The 22,890-nt window shown below is 37.8% G+C and overlaps 1 protein-coding gene across 1 annotated transcript in view; it reads right to left on the reverse strand.

Moving 5' to 3' along the window:
- LOC128240919 (uncharacterized) overlaps positions 1–21,864 on the reverse strand; it is a 92,099-nt gene extending 70,235 nt beyond the window's left edge. The window contains exons 1-7 of the mRNA XM_052957913.1: positions 21,791–21,864; positions 20,917–20,939; positions 20,131–20,166; positions 19,573–19,645; positions 17,613–17,740; positions 17,051–17,146; positions 15,941–16,135 (exon numbers count right to left, since the gene is read on the reverse strand). Coding sequence (XP_052813873.1) covers positions 15,941–16,135; positions 17,051–17,146; positions 17,613–17,740; positions 19,573–19,645; positions 20,131–20,166; positions 20,917–20,939; positions 21,791–21,864 — 625 coding nt within the window. The remainder of the gene's footprint in view (positions 1–15,940; positions 16,136–17,050; positions 17,147–17,612; positions 17,741–19,572; positions 19,646–20,130; positions 20,167–20,916; positions 20,940–21,790) is intronic.
- Positions 21,865–22,890: the final 1,026 nt, after the last annotated feature.

The following is a 22,890-nucleotide window of genomic DNA, read 5'->3' on the forward strand; positions in this document are numbered from 1 at the left end:
TAGCATACTATATTCGTGTATTCCATTAAGCCTGTTGTTGTTGTTAGTTCTTATGAAATGATTACTTTAAACAAAGAAATCTCGGAGAACATTTTACAACTCTTTAAACAACCCTAGTAAACATTAAATTTACCTTTACAGCCTGTGTAATGACGCCGGCAACGGTGACGGGCTCCTGAAAGTTGACCTGCACCCAGGGTGTTCTGTCGCCGGAAGCCGCCCGCCATCCGCTCACGCTGTCCAGGCGCGCCATGGCGGCAGTTGAGCTGCTAACAGAAGTCGATGCCGTGAACTGTGTGTCGCCCACTGACCGAACATCACTGATGAGCTGCTTGTCACACACTGCGACATGGAGACATATGGTAGTTTTGACTACTCGAAGACACGGACGTATTAATCGTAAGTCCATGTCGAAGGCTATTAGTGAAACTATTTTTCTTCAGCCCATAAATAACATTGAATTTTAACAAATGTACAGCATTATAAAATATATATCTGTTTCCTTATATACTATAAGATTGTTTAAATATGGTAAAAAACACCCGTAAGTATTAATCAGGATGGTAGATGTTGCAAACAACTTATTCAGCGTTTACTAATTTAAAATAGTTATATATTCATCGTTGACAGCTGTTAGCTTGTTAGTTATACAGTTTTACACTCAGGGAATCCGACGGTCGGTCTCGGAATAAAATAGTCTTAATGCGTAGTTCAATCCTTTAATTTACCGCACGTTTTAAGGGCATATGTTTTTGTCCAGTATTTTATCGACGAAACAAAAATGATATTTGTAAAAAAAAAAAAAACAGTATATAATTGATGCAAACAGATTAATCCCAATTTCAGTTAAGGCTTGCACGATAGCACGATTTTACTACTTGGTTCCCCGCTTGCAGTAGATGATGCATTCCGATTTAACCGGGTTAAAAAACTGATCATTTTGCTTACGTGAGCGATCGTTGAGCTGAGCAGATCCAACTGACCTCTGTTAGTATAATATCACAGCTAAACTTACTAGAACAGTTGCTTTCTTAATATATATTTCTTATCCCGATAGAACACGGTGTAAAACAAATAGAATCGACTGGTTGCTAGAGGTTGTATCTAATCCTAAATAACCATTGCATTGATTGTTCCTTGAGCGTTCGAGCCCTGCGTACGCATGTTTAATTATAAAGTTTTATTTCGTTTTTAATCATTTACGGTGGCAAAGAGGTGACATTCGTGTCATCTTATATCTCGCTAAAGTGAATTACCTATCTCGTTTAACGACTTGGTAACTCGTTTAAACGACTAGCGCATCTCCTTTAAACGACCTACGTATGTCGGTAAAGGACAAACTAGCCACTTAAAATCGCGTAATATTATCACCCGGTTTCGTGAAATTGTAAATAAGGCCGAGGCAAGAGATGATCATATAATAAAATTATTTCCAAGAAGTATTGCATATAATGATATTTTAACAAATCTGGCAACAACACATGAACGTTGTTATAGTTTGCGACATCGTCGACTATGATTGGCCAATTATGTCGTAACACGAGAAACGTAATTTGGTTAAACGAGACATGTTAATCGTTTAAACTATAAGCGTTAGTTCTCAAACTGTATTTGTTTATCAGCCAAACCAATCAAATGTCTGAAGTTTTTTCATAGTTTAATTTGGCAAGTATTAATATGTTTAATATTCAACTATAAGATATATTTTGAAGACACCTACCGCTGTTTTCACATTGGCAGTAAACCCTGAATTCATAGTCGTCACATCGGCCGTCGGGTTGGTTTGAACCATAACAGGCAAAACCAGCCTTAGTACTACACACGGTCTGAAGGTCTTCGGTGTCATCAAAACTCAGTTTGTCTGAAACTCGTCGGCATTGAGTATAGGCGATCTGGTCTTCCCGACAGAATCCAAAGCTCTTGACAAGACCGGGTAGGAATTCTATGTCATTCCCGTCCACAGGTTTCACGCTGTTCATCCAGTTTGTCCATCCGGGCTCTTTACACTCGGTTGATGGCGAGGGAAGCTTAGGAGGCGTGACAAAGGTTTGGTTTGGATGAAGTGTGGTGGTGGATATGCCCAAGTCCATTCGCCGAGGGGTTGGGGAGCCTGTGGGAAGCGTGTTTGGAGCAACAGTGGTGGTGTGTGGCAGACCTGAAAACACAGCCAAATGGAAAGTATGGTGTGTGTTTCTTGAATGTTTAGGATGTGTTACGAGTTCTATTGAGTACTTTGTATTGTTCCATTTGTTTCCTTAGTCTTGTTTGTGAAGTTACTGGTGGAACTGAGCGACATCTGTCTATTTTATCAAAGTAAAACATGCATTAAAATACAGTATGTAAAATAACCCATACTTTAGGATAATGCTGTTGTAGATATTTAACAAGTTATGTGTCCAGAATCACTACTAAGCTTTAAAACCTCCGACTGAGACTTCTTAAAGACAATCATCAAACAACTAAGACATTTATAATTATGAATTAAGCAAAAGCAGTGCGTAATGTAAACAAATTGAACATTGGAAGGTCTGACCGAGGACAAGTCGTGGTGAGAAAAAAACATTGGTTGCTTTATTTTGTGTTTGAAATATGCAGCTCTATAGTACTTAAATACAAATTGAATATAGTAAAGAGGAAAACAAATGTCAAAAGTCAGCTAGCATCAATTTGATTATAAGTTACAATACCTTTAGAACTAATGAAACTGTATCGATCATTTACATGAAGCTTCTAATCAAATACTTATTTTGATATAATTGTTAATAAATCGTTTCAGGTTATTGAAGAAATATTAAAAGAAATGAAGCAGTTTTTGTTGTTTGCACTCTACATAAAATTCCTGATTATAAAACATAGATTAAAACAATACTTAAATGACCAATCAATTTGTTTGAAAAAAAAGAAATAGTAAATGCTATAAATAAAAACATACTCTTGCCTTAATTGTTTTCATTTCCCATACAGATTTATCAAAATGATACATAGAATATGATCATTATAAAACGCTAATTCCACCAATATTCTTTTAAAAAAGCAAGCCGCAATTTCGAAGCAGTCCATCACAATTACTTACTGCAGTCACAAGTGACCCTGACTTCGTAATTATGGCATTGTTCTCCCGGATTCTGCTCGCTATGGTAACACTTCAGCCCGTTCCTCAGGTCACAAAACACGCGTTGCCCAGCAGCAGAGTGATGTTGTTGTTCCAACGACACGGCATTCGATAGCTGTCATCTGACTGGCGTCACAGAATGTGTATTGACTTCGGAGGTTTCTGATGGAATCAACGTCACCCTGGTTGTAGGGCGTCGGGACTGATACGCTCATCCAGGCTGTGTGACCATTCTGGACACACTTGGCTGTCATGGTGGGGACGGCCGGGGAGGCAGTGAAGATTGGTGGGGAGACGGTTACGAGGAGGTGACGGTGCTACTTACCGGTGGCGGGGTGCCTGTGCAGACGCCGGTACGCTTCACCTGGTGCTGGTCACAGTAGCTTGTAACGGGAAACAAGATTATATTTGAAATATATGAAATGCGCATTGTTATTGCAGCAGGAAAAATTACTTGTTGCATTTCTATGACAAGGCACCTATGTGTTCAGTTACGGCTCATAATGGTCGAAATGCATGTTGTTGTGACAAAACAAGTGAAAAGGAATTCTGACGGTTAAATCCCAACGACTTTTGTGTGTTGCGACTAACGAATTTCAGCCTTAAATAACGAATGACGGGATTCTATATAATTTGAAGATCCAGTAACCAATCCATCTCACCAGACTTCGCAGTCCATTCTACATATGGTTGAATCCAGGATTCTCCCCTTCCTTATACTCCTTCCCGTTTAATGTTAGGCAGGTTGTATTACAGAACGCCTCAGGAATACATTTGAATGGTTCCTTGTTGCTCTCGTACACTTGACCTAAAAGGCGGGTACCATCAGTTGGTTTTGGTAAAATAAACAAAATGGCGATTTTATTTAATATTAATGCCTGAGCCAGGTTGTACAACCGTTACACAACGCCTCATGGGTACACTTAAATGGAATTTAAAGACTTAAATGGAATTTAAAGGAGGGCAACATTAAATAATAAGGACATATTCCCACGAATTTTCTAAAAGCACATATTTAAGGCAAATAGAGTTAACAAAACACTTTAGTTTCGTATTCTTTTGAAGGCTCGTTATTGCTCTCGCACATTTGACCTTAAACATTTATGTTGTATAGCTCACCATTCATTGGGTACAATTACGTTTCGAATTGGCAAATCACATAACGCCATAGGGGTAAACTGTTCAGTGTTGCCTTCATTTAAATAAACTTATACACGCAAGATAAAGTAGAAACACGTTGTGCAACTGGGAGTTTGTCTACTATATGGATAATTATGGAGAGAGATGTCGGTAACACAATGTAGCATAATTGTCACAAAAAGAGGGATGGTAAAGAACGGAAAACTTCTTATAAACGTCATATTGAGCTACTCAGTCATACGAGCATACCCATGGATCAATGACTCTAACATCCCCATGTTCATCCACATGTCGACCTGTCTCATTCCTCGACACGTTCCCTAACTATAATTATGATAAGGATCTTTCAACACGACGTGTTAACTGGACTTTACTTCACAATTAAACATGTATACAGTCTACCTGGCTGGCAGGGCTCAATGTCGCATCCCTCCACACACGTCTCCTGGCCACAGTCCTGTATGAGCGTGTCGTATACCAGGCGGTTGTCGCACGTCTTCATTGGACAAATCGAGATGCAGGGGTTATACGTCTTGCAGTTCTCACACATGATCGCTGCAAATATTCAAGTGCCCAGAATAAGCATCCACGACACCCCAGCAGTTTCATAGCATATGAAATATACTTGGCATTTTGGCTGTAAAAAATCTGGTACTCATGAAAAATAATGAGATGAAATCAAGCCGCTTGATTGGTCGCATTCGACACACCTCATAGGGTACGAACATTGCTGAGAAGTTACGAATGCAATCTCAATACTAAATGTTCCAATGAGATTGCGGGTTCAAAAAGATTTAAGCAGGATATCGAATATTTTGTCAAAATTGCTGATAACGGAGGTATTTTCCTTTTTGTTATCGACTATTTTATTGGTCGGAAAATGCTTATGAATATTCAAGCTTTACGAAGCAAAGCCCATGTTATCATACATACGAATAAATATCGAGGTTGATAAAGAAATAGCACACAAACGTATAGCCACACAGACAAGGATGTTTTGATAATGCTTTAAAAAAATGGTATTTATCGCTGAGCATAATCACGTTATATGTATTATAAGAATAATAAGGAGTTATCTTGATGTCACCCACATAATTGCATTACAGCAACTCGTTTATAACACTTATGTCATGTTAATGACTTACGGCAGAACTCCACTGTCCTCCACTTGATGGTGACGCCGCTCATAGAACACTGGTGGGCGTACGCTGCTACAGCCGTGCATAAACAATCACAGTCTCCGCCCGTGTCACACGCGCAAGCGTCAAACACGCACCTACAGAAGAGATAGAGAGAGAAAGTTATTCAATTTGTAATTTTTTGCTGATTATCATATTGGGAAAACGGTAAGATGTGGTATGAATAGTTTGTATGCATATTGCTTGCGTGTTTGCTTGGCTGGTTGGCAAATTGCTAGTTTGATAACAAGCTGAGCAAGAATTTTAAATCTATATATTGGCTATTGATTATGAGAAGTCGATTGTAGGCATATGTAATGATTAATTTATTTTCGTACCTGTCAATGAACTCCTGGTAAGCAACAACAGGATGGCATGCCTCGAACAATTTACTGGACAGGACGCTACACTGCTTCTGAGCCCAGGGGCCACGTTCCGTGTTCGCCGCGCAAGTATCTTCGATTTCCTTTGATTCGGCACAGTACCCGTGCAACTATAAAAATATGCGAAGATTAACACTATCATACTTTATATACTCTGTCGAATATATCTGAACTAAAAATGCATAAACAATTACAAAATATGATTGGAGCCAACTGCCAAATATTATGACATGAAAGATGTGTATTGAAGGTTGTAATCAAATTCTTGTTTGCAGAATTACTTTTGAATGTTTGGCCCCTTACATGAACTGGGTAATAATCTCCATGATGGTAAAATATCCTAACCAATGAAAGTTGTTGGATGTCCTTTTAATTACAACTGATGGAAGAGAAACACTATGTTCATATTACCAACCGATTATCATAATTGGTGATTCATAACTTTTTTTTTTACAAATGGTGATTTTAGGCCATTGTAATAGTCATGCATTTGGAGTGATGATTTATATGTCACGGAATATGAAACCTTGTACCGTGCAAGGGTAAGATGAACATTTTTTTTTAATTTTTGTATTTCATATTGCAAACTATGAAACATGGCGCGGCTCCTATTTGTGGAACCTTTTAAACAATAAACAAATGCAATTTGACAAGAAGCGGACCTACAGTTATAAAAATAGGTTAAGATATGCAGGACTAAATATAGGAAAACATATTTAATACCTTATAAGTATTTAAAAATATACAATTCAGTCTCATCAACAACTTAAAACGCAATGGAGCACGTGACAAACCTTCCAGCTGTCAGCAAACGAGGTTGCCTTGGAAGCGGAAGGGCCGCCCTGGGGCGTGGAGAAGTCATCCTTCTGGTTCCCGTTAAAATTACCGCATAACCCAACAACCTGAAAACACATTTTTGAATTGATAATATTGATATGCAAAACAATGTGTTGGTCAGTCGTATTTGTGTTTGATTGAAACGGCCAAATTTCCTTGGCTTGTGCGAAAAATGATTAATTTAAATCAGTAAGTAATTTTGGGGGTGTGTTTGTGTGGGGTGGGGGGGGGGGCGGGGGTTAAAGTCAGATGAATGCTATGGAAAGCAAATATTATTTAAATGAGAAAAAATAATAAGCGGACTCAGGTGGAGAACCATCCAGCAGCAAGCAGAACTAAATATTGTATATTTTTTTTAAAAGATTACGTGAATGTCGAAGGATGTTTCACCTGTCCCTTGTGTTGTGTGCTCAGTTTGAGGTAGAGCCTGGTGCCTTTGTCCCACTCCAGTGTTATCCCCTGGGGCGTGGTTATGATGATGAAGTTCCCAACCTCCCTCAAGGTGAAAGGGGAGTCGGCGTCGGCAATTACTTGTTTTCCCTTCACTAGCTGGATCCGGAAGAAGTTTGCAGTTCCTGATAAATTAGTGGAAATAAAGAATTCATTCATATCGTTTATACAAAACGCAAAGGACATGAAATTCCGTGGTTGTTTCGGAGACCCCTGCCTTGTTTCACGAATTAAATCTTAAATAACTAACGAAGCAATGATGTACATCGAGCTAAATGGGTCGTTTTTATTACTACCTAATCGTATATTAAGATTTTAGGCGTTTAACATATTATAAGGATTGTTCGTAGACCGGCACCTTAACTTAGGTAAAGCATAGAGAAACGAGAATGTTCAGTAAGAATACACCAACTGTTTGCAGAATAGGGTCGTAAATGAATTCAGACGACAGATATTTAACTTTGTAATGGAACGTACCTTGTTCTCCAATGCTAAACGAGATAGACTTGGTGCACGTGACACCCGTGGTTCCACAAGGAATGTTCTCTGTGGTGATCTCGAACTTTACGGGAGAAGTCTCTGATGATTTCGCGAACACATAGTCACAGCTACCCTGGAACTCGAACGAGCGTCCATCGAACGTGGTATAATGAGAGTCGCCATAAGCGCTGCACACGGCGGGGCAATCCTTCTGTTCACAAACCCACATCCGGCTACGACACGTGCTTTACACAAATGAGGACAGGGACATAAATAGATTGTATATATAGCAATTGATGCTGGCTGGCAACTTTTCATTAAGTGTGTTCTTTACTTACAAGTCTGGATCTCGAATAATTTTTTGATATTATGCTTTGGGTCGTATTGATAAACCTTGTAGGTGACTAAGTGATTTTTGTTTTATTTTGGTTGAACCACATATCTTAAAAACTCTCTTTTTCATTTCAAGAGACAAGTAAGCATGATTTAGCGCAGATTCACATTTTAACTTGGTATTGAATTTTGTAACAAGTAAAGTATGTTTTCCAGGATAACATGGTAACGTATTGGAAACCAGTAAGCAAACAAACCATTCGTTGCAATCCATGGTGAACTTTTCCCCCTCTTTGTAAGCCTTGCTACCGTGGTAGCACGGACAGTCGGCCTTCAGGACACAGTCGTTACCTAAAACGTTTATACAATGAAAGTACATGTATAAATGACTGCAATAAAGTTCGAGTTTGATTCGAAATACATAGCAGTCCTAAAGTCGAGTTTTAGGTAGAAAATCGATAAGAAATAAGCAGTCATTCTACCCTTATGAAAATAAGATGACATATTTTGCGTATTAAATTGAGTCCTATGTTCTATATAACTATGTATAGAAAGTCAATAGTTTTTGTTTTTTTGCTTCACCTATGTGGGCATATACCTTCTTTCACATATCCGGGCTTACAGATGCACCCTTCTACGCACGTGGTCGTGTTGCACGATATGGAATCATGCATGTTCTCACATGTCATCGGGCACGAGGATATACAGCTGGAGAACTCTTGATTGGGCTTACAGATGTTTGTCGTCGGAATTGGAATCGTCTTAGCTGCGCATGCCCAACGAGCGTCCACGCACGTGCTGAAGTTGATAGTTCGATGAAAAAAATGCAAAAATTTAATTGTGACAACGGCTTCAAAAACGTATTCAATCATAGACATGTAGACAATTCCATTAAGATTTCATACTTTTTAGCTTCCTTCACTGGTTGTTAATGTAGTTCACGACTTTTTAAGACGTTTCACAAACGTTGCTTGAACAAAAACAAATGACTTTTACCAGATCTGATCGCCACGTCCCACGGTGATGCCGGGCAGGAATTCATTGCCCGCAAACAAACAGGGACATTTGGAGATGGATAAACAGTTGCCATAGTCGTCAAGAGTCTGACCGGCGGGACAGGCGCACCCTTCGGCGCACACAGATGACTGAACGCAGCCCTGGTCGTTGGCGATGTTAGAACACGTGCGAGTGCACTCGTTCGGGCAGACCTGATACTCTTGGCCGCCATTACAGGCCAGTTCTGTATAAGAAATTAAAGACCACTCCTCAATGGCATGACATGTTGAGAAAGTGTTTCAGTATATCCTTTGACTAGACCAAAATAGGCTAGAACCACTTTCACAAATGTTAAATCAATATCAGTATTTTGGTTTCTGAGTTTTTCTTTAATTAAAATATATAACGTATAATATATAACATTTTCTGTTATTTTTTTACAAAATTCTAATACGTGGCCACACACACAAATTGTTATTGGCTTACGGCACTCTGGTATAGTTGTTCTCCAGTGGATCTCGACGCCGGCAGCCACGCATTGTGCAGCGTACTCTCCCAGGATCGGACACAGGCAGTCCTTCACGTTCTCTGTACACGAGCACACGTCAAACATGCAAGCGTGGTAAAACGAATCCACGTCTACAGCATTGGCACACGCTGAAAATGACGCCAGACGAAAGAAATAATAATAATGTGTTGTAACCTCAAAATCTTAAGGCGTGATATAGCGCATGCTGAATGTGAACTCGAAAATTAAAACAAGCATACTACATTAAAGAGTCATGGACAATGAACAGTATCATAATTGTGTTTGTTATAGAATCTAACTCTTTTTTTTGTAACCATGTGATTTGGATGTCTTTCTGCGAAACTACTTTCCATAGCGTTTCATGCAAATTTACCTGTTGAATATTACCTTAATAGACTTCGACACTGATTCAGGACAAATATGCACAAAACGTATATAAGGACAATCCTATCAAACCCTCCGAAAAGAAGACACACCATGGACAACTTGGAAGACTTCAACCCTAAGGCAGGCGAAATATTTCAAGTAGACTGGTTGTTCCAAGTAACGTGTGTGTCATACGTATTAAATGTATATAAAGAGGACCTCACCAAACCATAAGAAAAAAAGATGAATATATTTGAATCCAAAACACCTTGAAAGACATCACTTCGGAGGTATGCACAATACTGGGCTGACTGGTTCTTCCGGTTCACATACGTGTCGCACGGGTTGACGACCGGTCCGGCATCCTTGCACGTGGGAACCGTCTTCCAGCGGTTTCCAAAGGCGCTAGGCATAGTCTCGATGTCGCCTTCCCTGGTTTTAAAGTCGTTCTTCTGGTTAGAGTCGTAAGTTCCGCACAAACCTGCCACATAGAAGATATGATTTATATAGTTATAAATACTTATAATGACTACGATTTAAGATTTGCGGACTCGGTGGTAAACATTTCCCTTTTCCGAAATAAGGGTCATTCATATAAACATTTAGTATGAAAACTGTAGTTGCAGATCAGCCCAAAAAACTCGTTAGTTTATTTAAACTTTACTACGTTTTCTACTTGATAAACAAAGAAGTCTATCTTTAATCCATACAAAACAGCCGCCATTATGAAGCTCAAATTGTACAACATATGGCAACGTGCATAACATACCTAGTATTTAAAGCTATCCAAACAAAATCGTTCTTACCCTGTGTTTTGTTGATAAAGGAGGGTGGGGCGGTGATGTAGGCGCGGGTCCGTCCGTCCCACAGTATGGTGATTCCATTGGATAGCTCGGCCTTCATGAAGAGCGAGGAGACCATAAAGACCTTGTGCCGTCATTTTCGTGCGGAGTCTTGGTAATTTCCTCGCCGTCCACGAACAGCTGGTGGTTGTGGTCCATCTTGATATGGTGTCCACTGATGTCGATACTGAGACTCTTGGTGCAGGAGTACTCGCCCCCTGCAAGGTTACGGATACAATTCAATATGCTTTTTGGAAGAGTTGAGCAAACGAACGTTTTACAATTAAGCGACCTTTAGTTAATGGGGTGCGTTCACTAAATTCATATTGGAAATCTTTTTTTCAATCTGTTCGAATTGAATTATTTTGCTTACTGCAATGAACAAACATTAAGACACTTGCAAATGCTCATTTAAATAGATTTGTTTATTTTATTTAAACGCTTACATAATTTTTGATGATTTATTATTGTTGAAAGCCATGTTTTCGTATTCCAAAATACAAGTGGCTTAAAATTACCTACCTTTATGTTTACAAAATGTATTGAAGTCGACAATTTATAGAATTAAGTATAAGAGAACAAGAGAATAAGACATGAATGCATCTCTAACCGTGTCCACACTTGATGTTGTCTACGATGATGTCGAAAGTCCCCGGGTCGTGGATCATGTAATAGGAGCACACTCCCATAAAGTCGTACCGCTTTCCGTCAAACGTCATGTAGTGAGGATCGCCGATAGCGGAACACGTCGCATCGCAGCGCTTGTTCGTACACTGCCACGCGCCGTTCATGCACGTGCTGACAGATATATTTGACATCATTTATGAAAAGGTTTTGCCGGGAAAAAATAAGAAAACAACGAGCACTCCGATACGAGCAATATGATTTGGAATAAAAAACCGATTGTCTGGCGTATGTAACGTCTTAAGGTAAGCAGTGACGACAAACAAATAACATATTGTATTAATAAAAGAGGCGAGTTAACATAATTCTGAGGGAGATAATACATTTAATTTACTTAAATTAGGCCATCAAACTTTGATCAAACTACTGTATATAACGCGTACCCAATGCTTAGCATTTGTACACTTTGTGCCGGCTGCTCAGCGGTTTCTTATCACACCCACATGTAGGTTCATACTTCAATAGCTAGTGGCACAAAGCCAAAGGGTAAAACCATTTTTAATTTCGGTAAATTGGACAACAGCCTCGTGTTAAATAGTCAAAAGAACACTCACCATTTGTTACACTCCTTGGGCACCTGTTCGCCGTTCCGGTATTCCACTCCGTTCAGCATGCACGGACACTCGGACTTCTGGACGCACTGATCATTGAGAAGAACCATGCCGTCCGGACAAAAACAGCCGTCGATGCACGAGTGATCTTCGCACGCTGAGCTCGGGGACTGGCACGTCTTCTGGCACATGCTACCGCATTCCTTGTGGATCTGGTTACCCGGGCACTGGGCGTCTGGTGGGGAACGAAAACATGGTGTACTAAGTGTGTATAATGAAATCAAAGCACCGAACGTAATGAGAGATTGGAATGTCTTACTCAGATTGCCAGGGCCTGCAACCCTGTACGACGGGGATCGGGAACAAGTTTCTTTTAAAATACGATGGTAATATAGGTCACTTCATTTTAGTGTCATAGATCATCGATATTTGTAACTTTGTTGATACTAGTCATATATTTCTGATCAATTTTACCAAATTGAACACGTACTTAGTGTGCTTTAAGATCGGGGCATTGAATGTACGCTTATGGGTCAGATATTAGCTGTTTCGCGAAAAACTGATTAATTATTTCGACAATATTATTATATTGTACGATTACAAGTCGCATCATTTTTTCATCTTACCGGAGATTATGAAACAAATGAAAGCAGTGTTAAAAGACTGGGAAAATAAAAGTCATCGCTGCCAAACTATGTATATACTGTCACAAGCAGTTGCTTGCGAAAGGGAAACTTACGACATCTGTTATCCGAGCGCCAGTCCAGCCTTATGTTATGTTCCAGGCATGCGCGAGAGTACGCTTCAAACGAGCTACACAGGCAGTCTTGACCGGAAGAGTCACAGCAGTCCTCCTTACAGGCGGAGATGTACGCCGCTGGTGGAACGGCCTTTAGAGAAAAAACAATTACCATGGTATTTGCTTCGGTATTCCATTAATTTATTTTAATATTCGGTTTAATAGTACCTTACCTGTTCGCGTTAGTCAGAAGTAAGGAAATAAAGAAACACATATACACAAAATGTAAGGCATCTTATATGTGACATACAAGTTCCCAATCGCAACACTAATAAGTACACTTTCTTACATGGTGACATATTTCAAATTCGGTTTCCATTAGCGCCTCGCATGTGGAAGTTGCGGTGCGAAAACCTGGGGAGTTGCGGCGTTGCATCCGGTCTGGGGCAGGTCAGCGCATGTTTCTTAATAAAAAAAATATTTGTGTATATCACTACTAGTAAATGCTTTGTTTTTTTCTGTTCAAATTAAGTCTGTTACCTTTCCAGTTTTTGATATATATCCATTAGTTCAATTAATACATATTTTTAGTGTGTTTACCTTTCCTATTAAACTGTTTTTTTGTATTCATCCAATTGTTCAATTAATAGATATAATCAATTTGACAAGAATAAGGTGAGCAAGTAATATGATGCCTGGGCTGAACTATACAACTTATTTAGATTTTTATCTTTATTATATCTAAATTTTCTATTAGATCAAGCTATCTCTGATACATCTACGACGTACGTACCCCGGCAAATGAGCGTTTCCACGTGGTGACGAAGGCCGGTGCCTGGGTAACAACATTTCCTGTGTCCGTGGTGAAATCGTTCGTCTGGTCCCCGTCATATGTGCCGCATAGACCCTTGAACCAGCAAGCACAGTCACGCATGATAAATGTTTTAATTTTAAGATTTGATATTTAAAAACCAAAATCAGCTTTTGTCGCTATCGACTAATGAAGACGTATCAATTTCAAACTAAGCGTTTCCGACCATAAATTGTTGACGATTATATTTTTTCATTATATTTTATTACTATATTCTAAAGTAGCAAATAATGCCGGTGGATCCGTGTTACGATCACATAGAGATGAAATTTCTCGTCCGTTTTACCTTTGTCTTGCCAAGCAGGACATCCGTGACAGTCACAAACACCATCTCATACGTGTCCCAACGGATCTGAAAGCCGATGCTACTCCTCACCACGATGTACGAGCTGATCTTCTCGAAGATGACCACCCCTTGCTGGAGGGGACGGGCACCACCGCGCCGTTGTACGAGACGACAGGGCCGCTGGAATCACGCTTCAAAGAGATCCGATCGTTACCCATGTAAATGTCTAGCTCACGTTTACACCTGAAACAGATATAGAAAATCTTGGTGTCAATTTTATTTTAATCAATTTTTAAAAGTAGAATAATAGAAATGAACGATATATTTCGTTGAAGGTACGTTATAACTAAATGCTTAGTACCGGAATGTGGTCCAGGATCACCTCTCTAAATAGGCTCAAGACAACAGTTATCTCCCCCCTCCCCGTTGACCTAGATCCGGATGTGAATTCAGAAAAAAGAGTGCTTGTGTTCAAGTATCAATATTTTATTGAAGTTTGAATGAAAGAAAAGATACATGTGACCTTTTTGCATAGAGCTTAACATAATTGAACTGTATTGTAAAACTGGAAAACTCTTTGCCTGTTGAACTATGTAAATTGGTTGTTTGTAGCCTTATTCCGTCTTGATCTCAGGGTCATGTATTACTACTCAAATATGTGAGACAACGCATCGGTTAACCTTAGGTTTTCTTGTGATTAAATTGTGTGTCTTGCATTGTTCTACAGCAGCCAGTTTCTTGTTTTTCAATTGGGACAGTTTTAAAGTGAAAAGCCAGGTTAGTGTCTATATGAACATATAGTAAGAATGCTTCTTCCAATTGATATTTTTATGACTGAGTGACCTAATTTAAAGCTGTTATACTTTAATTCCTGCACTCAGAGAAGAACCTTTATTTATGTCTTAGAGATTCAATATGGTTTGCTGAAACATAAACCTGCTGTCACCCAGCCTTATGTAACATTCAATGGATAACTTGAAAGAGAAACGATGCCTATATTCAAACTTTCTTAGACGAAATGTGACATACCTTTTGTTGTAAATCAGCTGGGCTTGAACTGTGTTTTAATGATATGTATATATGGCACATACGAGAAACGCTAGAAATAGCATTTTTTCCAATATGTAATGATGCCCGTTTCATTGAAAGGTATAGGCAAATTGATTAGTAGTGTGTAACCTTAAGCTCGATTAGGGCAAAAGCTAATAGCTTTAATACAATCACGCTCCTAGGAAGTAACCAACATCAGTTTATTCAAGATTCCCGAGAGGTTTTCTGATGTAGTACTGCACAATTGAAAATCTATTCTTCATTTTTTGATGCAACGGCTATTTGGTGTCAAATTTAAGAGGTCACGAGAAAGTACCCATTCTTGGTATCGAAACATAACGTTTGATTGAAGACGGACACATTTACCTCAAAACCCTGGTGGGCTTGAACTCACAACTGCTAGGGTGGAAGATGGACACCTAAACCACAATTAACGTACCTGTGTCCCGGTTGGCAGTTCTTATCATTGGCCACATGTATTTGGAAGCTGTTGGCGACCGCATCCTTGACAAGCACGTAATTGCACGCTCCCTTGTAGTGGTAGATCTTGTTGTCGAACGTCCGGTAGTGGTCCTGGCCCCAGGCCACGCACCGCGCACTTCCGGTGTGTGGGTGGGTAGGGCTCGGGATGTGGGTCGTTGATGGGTGTCGACTCTGTGAACATGCAGTTTTATTTTCAATACAAAGGCATGACGTTTACTAGTCAGGTAATTGCGGCGTTAATGGTTAATATTTGTGATGTTTTGTTCTATGTCTTTGGCGTTTACCCAGTGCCATTAAATCGGATGTATGTTTAAACGTTTTGCTACTGAGCTTGTTTTTGCAGCTTTTTGCATAAATATTAATGAAAACGTTTACTAAAGGTCAATTTAGTTAAAACATTGTCATTATCAAACCAATTTAAGGCCGCAACCGGCATTATTCCATGCTTTGTTTGATTAAACAGGCTTATATCGCTAACATAAAAAAAACATTTTTAGATATTAGGAAAAATGCTCACGCAACAAAACGAGCCACAGAATATGACTGATTCCTTATATTGCAGCCATATCTTTCAACAACATTATTTTGGGTTGAAATATAGGCATTAGGAGTGTTGCATAAATGCCCTACCATCCACACAACCCGGGATCTCAGCCAGATCGGGCGACCAAGTTCCGTCCGGGGAACACGTGAAACTCGGGGCGATGGCCCATAGGGGTTTGTATCCCTGGTTACATGCAACTGTGCACCGAGCACCGGAACTGTCCTGCTGGCACGTGACCTGAGCGTTTTGAGGAGTCGGTGGGGATGCGCAGTTATTTGCCGCTGTTTGGAAAGAAAAAAAAGTTGAATGGCGAAAAAATACTTGAAAACAAAACTTTTCAATAGAAAATGAATCGGGACGACGTAATTTTGGATAACCTTTAACGACCTGCTTTTGTTGGTCGACAAGATGTAGGCCTGAGATAAGTTACAAGGGGTGTCTTATAATGAGTCCATCATTTGTTGACAGTTGCATCTTGCTTGTAGGTTGCGTATCGCCCGTGCGGATGCGTGTCAATGTTATTACATAAGTTTCTCTTTCCTAGTTTAATAGATTATCCGTTTCTTATCTCTCAATATGGTAGGTTCTACGTTTGTTTTGTGTCAATGTGTATCACCAGTGGTGTTGCTTGCCAGTGCTATCTCAAATAGATCTCTTCTGACAGAGTGTACAACTCCTCCCCCCCCCCTTTAATGTTTTTAGGTTGCACAACTGACTTAAAAAATTCATCTTGCGCGTTTGGACTATCAAGCATTCCATTATACAATCAAATCATTATGGCAAATCTTATAATGTTAATGTAAAATAGTTGTAAAATATTTTGTGAATAACTTTTTGTAGCTGTTTTCCATAACTTGTTGATGTTATCACTGTGTTCAATGCTATAATACATCTTACTTTTCGTAATTGCATGCATAGAAATTATAAGAAACGTTTTTTTGTAAATATTGGTTAATATTTGTACCTTTTTAAAACTATACGTTTTCATTTCAAGGTCACAAGCTCATTGTCATGTTTTGATATGTTATAGATTTGTGTTATGTATGTAGGAAAATAGCTCGTTTCTTGCTAACATATACCCGACTTTAAATACAGATTCTTGTATCTTGTATCTCATATAGTATTTCAGTCTGTTTCCTCTACGAGTTATGGTAAGTTCTTGCTTTTTTGTGATGGCATAGCAAGAGTTTACTCACGGTATTGGCACTGGGCGCCCATGAAGCCGTTGGAACATCCGCACGTGTTGGGCAGCAGGCACGAGCCCCCGTTCTGACAGGCAGGGCTGCACGACGCTGGATAATAAAATGGTTGGAATCACCTGACTGTCCAAAATTTGAGATCAATGTTTAACTTGGACAAGTCGAAATGAACTAATTACTCTTCAATGAACTGAGTTCAAGATTAAAGGTCTTTACGATATGTACTTCATCTGTCGAAATACTAAGATGTATAAGACGTAACGTTTTAATACGATAAAATTCTGAAATAAGCCCTTAAAAGCACGTCTGGGTTTACACCATATTTAAGTCAAAGGCCAACGATTGTGGCAAGTTATTACAACATAAGTTTGAAGTATTGTGTTGAGAGAGAAACTGAAACATCCAGAGGAAACCAACTGGTCCGGTTTGGTGACTTTTCATTCAGAAAGAAGGGACATCGAACTCAAAGTGCTTTGGTCGGCAGCTAGTCCGAAAACCGGACAACAAAAGTTTTACGTTAATGATTAGTTTCGATGGATACTAAAAGCTGTTTCCTTACGCTGGCAGTCAGGGATGTCCATTCCGGGTGGGTCGAACCAATCCCCGAACATTTGGTCACACTCGCGTTTGTCCGTCGTCATCTTGTTAGAGAACTCGTACCCAGGGTCGCAAGAGGCCGTACACTCACTAACGGGAAAAAGGGTTAAAAGCCATGTCCAAATTTGGAAAAAAAAAACCGGGTCAGTTAAAGGCGGCAGCTTGTAAACCAAAACAAATACAGAAAAGCGCTCTTTTTGAACCGAACGTTATAGTGGTAAGGTTTAAAAAAAAGCAAACTGAAAGGACATGAATGAATTATATAATATTTTAACTGTATACACTAATATCAAAAACGTCTAAAAATCGCTTCGATCTTAGCCCCTGGTAGATTTCAATTTCAAGTGTATATACTTTATACTTTATGCATATTCCGTAAACATATACCGTATATATAATTATATATATATATAAAAGTTGGATGCATTAAAAGAAATATTTATAGAGGAATTTTTTGTATTTCAGTGTAAGATCGTATTGTATTTACAAGTGTCATAGAAAATATAGTCTGTCTATGATAAGGGGTAAAATGAAATACGATCTTATACTGGAATCAACATATTTTCTTTTATGCTGATTTCCGAACTTAATTGGTATTTAATTTATTTATATTAATTCCCACTATATTAAAAAGAGCGTTTATACGCAGCTACCCGAGGAACGCCTCTCACGCAAACTTTTGTCAGCTGATGACGTACCTTTAATTTCAATTTTGGGCTCGTGGTTTTGGTTTATCATATATTGGCTATTGGAGCACGAACAATTTGTGACCGTTCATCAATACGATTTTTTAGTGCACTTACGTTCCAAAGAATAACAGTAACTGCACGAACGTACTTTTAAATGAACAGGGTTTGAATAAATGATCAAAATAACACAGGTTGCAATTTAATGAATAAAAACTGAAATGGTCGAACGCGTAAATAAAACAAATGTAAATAACCAAGTTTTACAGTTTTACAAGTTTTTGGGTTTGTTTTCATATACACGGATATTCAATCGCCACTCATTGTCAGAGATATGTTTGATTCGCTTAATAACGGGTCGATTTCCAGATTTACCACGCATGGTTTTTGACAAATTAAGAGGAGGGTGGGGTAAATCAAATCACATAATTGTTAGGTGGATTTTTCCGGGAAGTTCGTACTACAAAGTCATACAGTTTAAAAATGTCCCTTTATAGATAACATCACTTCGAGCAATTGTTTCGTTTGTAATTTGTATTGTTCGGAAAACAATGTTCAGCTGCAGGTTCATGAAAACGTATAAAATAAACAACAAAATAATTACCATGTTTCTAATAAACAGAAAGTTATGTTATTTGGCAAAATAAATATATTTATTTATGTCACATTTTTATCTATACTTTTTGGCAACATTTACTGGTTCAAAAGTGATTATTTTAGTTTTATTCAATGGGAAGTAACTTCTCTGGAATTTAAAAGTTGTTTATAAATTTGATCTTCTCAATCATAAGATTGAGGTGATTATATCGGTAAAATTGATATTTTTACTGTTATTATTTCACTGATAAAACTCCATATTTCATCGAAATGGATGAAAGAAATCTAGATATTTAAAAACAAGTTATACAACTCGAATTGAGTTCGACCGATCTTATCTGATGTGAACGGTCATGCTTCATTGTCTATATAGTCGTACTTTCTTAAAAGAACATACTATGCTAAAATTATCGAAATGCTTCTTTTTTTCCCCTGTAGTTAAAACGAAATTGAGAAGACAAAAACTGTATCCTTTCAAATATAAAAGAACATTCGTTGATGAATAATGCTTAAAGTTTTATTGTATATATATATATATAAACATACGTTAAAGTCAACTTTAGTCACCTGGCTACCGGTTTTAATATATTGTATTATACATAAAATCAAACGAATACATGAACACAGGTGTGTACTCACTAAAACGGGAATCCAGCCCCACAGGCAATTGTTCCATGTGCGGGTGCGTCCAAGGGTTCACACAGGTTCTTCCCTTGAAATGCAAAACAACGGTTGGTTGAAAATAAAAACAATTAAGATTGTTAACGTGATGTTCAACTTATTTTTGTCTATTAGTCTTATTTGTGTGTGTGTGGGGGGGGGGAGAGAGAAGATAATAATAAAAGCAACGAGCAAATATATACGTTTAAAGGCGTGGGTCAATATGAAGTTCAGAAGCCGAAAAGTTGCTGTTATAGTTTCTTCTGACAAAAGATAGAATAGTGGCATCAATGTCCATCGAGTAACATATTTTGAAGTCATGGGTAATGTTTCTTTTTAATGTTAAAATACTTGGCATTATGACCAAAATACCTCGCCATAAAACCATTTAGCGGCTTGTTGCAATTTTTTGTTTTTTTTGTATATATTGTTTAGTTAGTCATCGGAACTCAAAGGGAAAAGAGTAAGAAATGTTTTTACATGATATAGTTTTAAATATCAAAGGGTTTAGAAACAATTTTAGAAAATTAAATTAACTACAGAAGCCGGGATTATTGACTAGGTTCGATCCGAAACAAGGTTTTAAAAAATGTTGCAAAACATGCTATAAAAATCACACAAAAACGTTTAATAAAATGCAAGGGTTTGTTTAAGTAGTTTTGCAGAAACAACACTACAACGAAATTAAAATGTGAGTCTTTTACATCAAAACGACTTTATTTTTGCTCTATAACGAGAATAAAAATCGCTCTATGGGAAATCATGGGACCTTTAAACTACAGGAATTTGTTTCGTAAAAGCGAATTTAAATTAATAATATATGGCGGCCCTTATCAAACATTCAGTGTTTTCATTGATGTGGACATATGAAGACACATCATCACTAAAATGTAAGATAAAATAGTTAATAGCGAAAATGTTTAACATTTTCAAATAAAAGAAAAACCTGACTGAATGCTCACATGCCGGACACTCTAGAGCATGAAATGAGATTTTGCCTGGCTCGAATTTTCCTTCGCTCGACATTTTCTCGACGGACGAGGCGAAATCGAGCCGAGGAATTTAAAAGCATGATCAACATATTTTCATATTCAAATTGTTTCGACAAATAAATACATCTACTTTCCGTTTCATGCTTTAATTTTACGAATCCACAAGCATGTCAAACCAGCAAGGTCGTTGAATGTAGAAATAAATGAAAGGGTTCTATTTAAGTTCTAGAACGAAAATAACTTGTCTTCAGAAAATTATCTAATTCACTGAAAGTTATACAGTTTAGATATGTTATCAATTTCGAGTAATGCAGAAAACATTCCTTACCGATTTGTCTTCTTTTACGAGCGGTTCTGAAAGTAAACAAGTTGACATAAATTATAAGAAAAATAAAAAGATAAAATTGATATATATCCATCCACTAAAAGGTTGTTATTTATGTCTTATTTACAGACATTTGTTACCAATTAAATTAATTAAGCAACTGTTGCGTGAATCATAAATATACTTTACAGAAAACTGTTCTTTTCTGATAACAGAAAATCTGTACTTAAAAATGACAAATAAAATAATTGAATGGTTTGAAGCATAGCTTTCGAAAAGTGCAAAAAAAACAATAACATAAATGCTTGTTTTGGGCTAGTAACGACTTAAACAAGAGCGTCGAGGAGCAAGCGCTGACGCTCTTGTGAGGTCATTTATTTCGTTCGACCAACGTTCATAACTCTACAATTTTTAATACCAGAATTATTGGCTTTATATATGTGTATTGTTTCTGGCAACATATTTTTTAGTTAAATTATAAGTTTCATTTGAATTTCATTTAGGCTTTCTTTTAAGCTATCGCCAAGATTCAGTATATGCACGACGCAAACCCAGCGAAAACGACAAGCACTGAAATATTTCCTGATATCTGGATTACTCGTCGAGCTTAGACGTCTTCGCTTGAATGTTTACTTTGATTGTATGGTTAAAGTGTTAAACCAATGTCAACTTCCCTACAAAGTAAATAAGTAAGGTAATACTTTAGTAATTGATACCATACTTATTCTTTTTTGTAGGATTTAAATGTTTCTCTTACTACTATTTGTTCGGTAATTAAAATAATACAAGCTATTGGAAGTAGTTCTTATTCCTGAAAATACTGCACTGTCGGAAAAGTACCCAAGCGCAATGGTAATTAAAATAAGAATGAAAAGAATACCTTGATTGCACGAGTGCGGCAGTACATATTAGCGCGATGAACGCTGTCCGCAGAATATTGGCATGCGGTGCCATGGTGAGGCTTGCTTCGACGAGCGAAAGCCTGACGTCACTCTTACAAATTCACTAATTTCACGAGTCTGCGAAAACAGTTTTAAAAATATGTTTATACTTTTTCAAGAACACGATGGGCTTCCTAGCCACTTTGGGGTTTCAACATTTCAGGCGCTATATTTATATTCGTCAAACGTTAACACGTGATATGGGGTGATTTGCGTATTGGGACATTTATGAAACATAATACGCAATAGGCAAAACAACTTTAAATGTCCTAAATGATTTTTGTAAGTGAGCTAAGATTACAATACCTCCTGCTAAATCAGGATTGCTTTAGAATGTCTCGCTTTAACGAAACTGGCTCTCGTCTTTTCATTTAATTTTGATAAATGGTCACATCTTTGCAACCGTTATTTGCATTAATTTTTAAATTAATCTATCGCATTTATAGAACTGTATGTTTGTCTAAAATCGTGACCAATCTTAAGACCAGGTATTGTTGGCCGTTTGGTAACTAATTATTCAGAAAAAAACAAGTTTGAAAAACACATTGTAAGAATAAGTCTTCCGGATTACACTTTAAAGGGTTTCGGTTATTTTGCGATAACATTTATATAAAGGGTTATTTCGTAATGCAACGATGTTTTATCTTATCTTAATAGACAAAATTCAGCCTAATGAAAGTAAATCTCTGCTAATGCAGAAATTATAAAAAATATTGTTTACTGCACTCAGACAACATTAATTTCAAGCATGCACAACTCATTTAAGAACCCATTGATATTCTTTGACATTTTGCTTCTATCAAAATATATATAGTAACAAACATGTCCAAGGTTTTTGCGAATGACCAGTCGCCAAAGCATTGAAAGACATGCACTTATCGATATCATTTTGCGACGTGTTTCACTGCATTTACTTATCATGCTTCTTGTTTTTACCTCTAAATAATAGACAACATTAATATCACATCAATAAAATGTCTGTTTAAGCAGAAAATATACAAAAAACAAACGCCATTTACTGCATTTGGACAACATTCTT

The sequence above is a fragment of the Mya arenaria genome, chromosome 7, assembly GCF_026914265.1.
Source record: "Mya arenaria isolate MELC-2E11 chromosome 7, ASM2691426v1".
NCBI lineage: Eukaryota > Metazoa > Mollusca > Bivalvia > Myida > Myidae > Mya > Mya arenaria.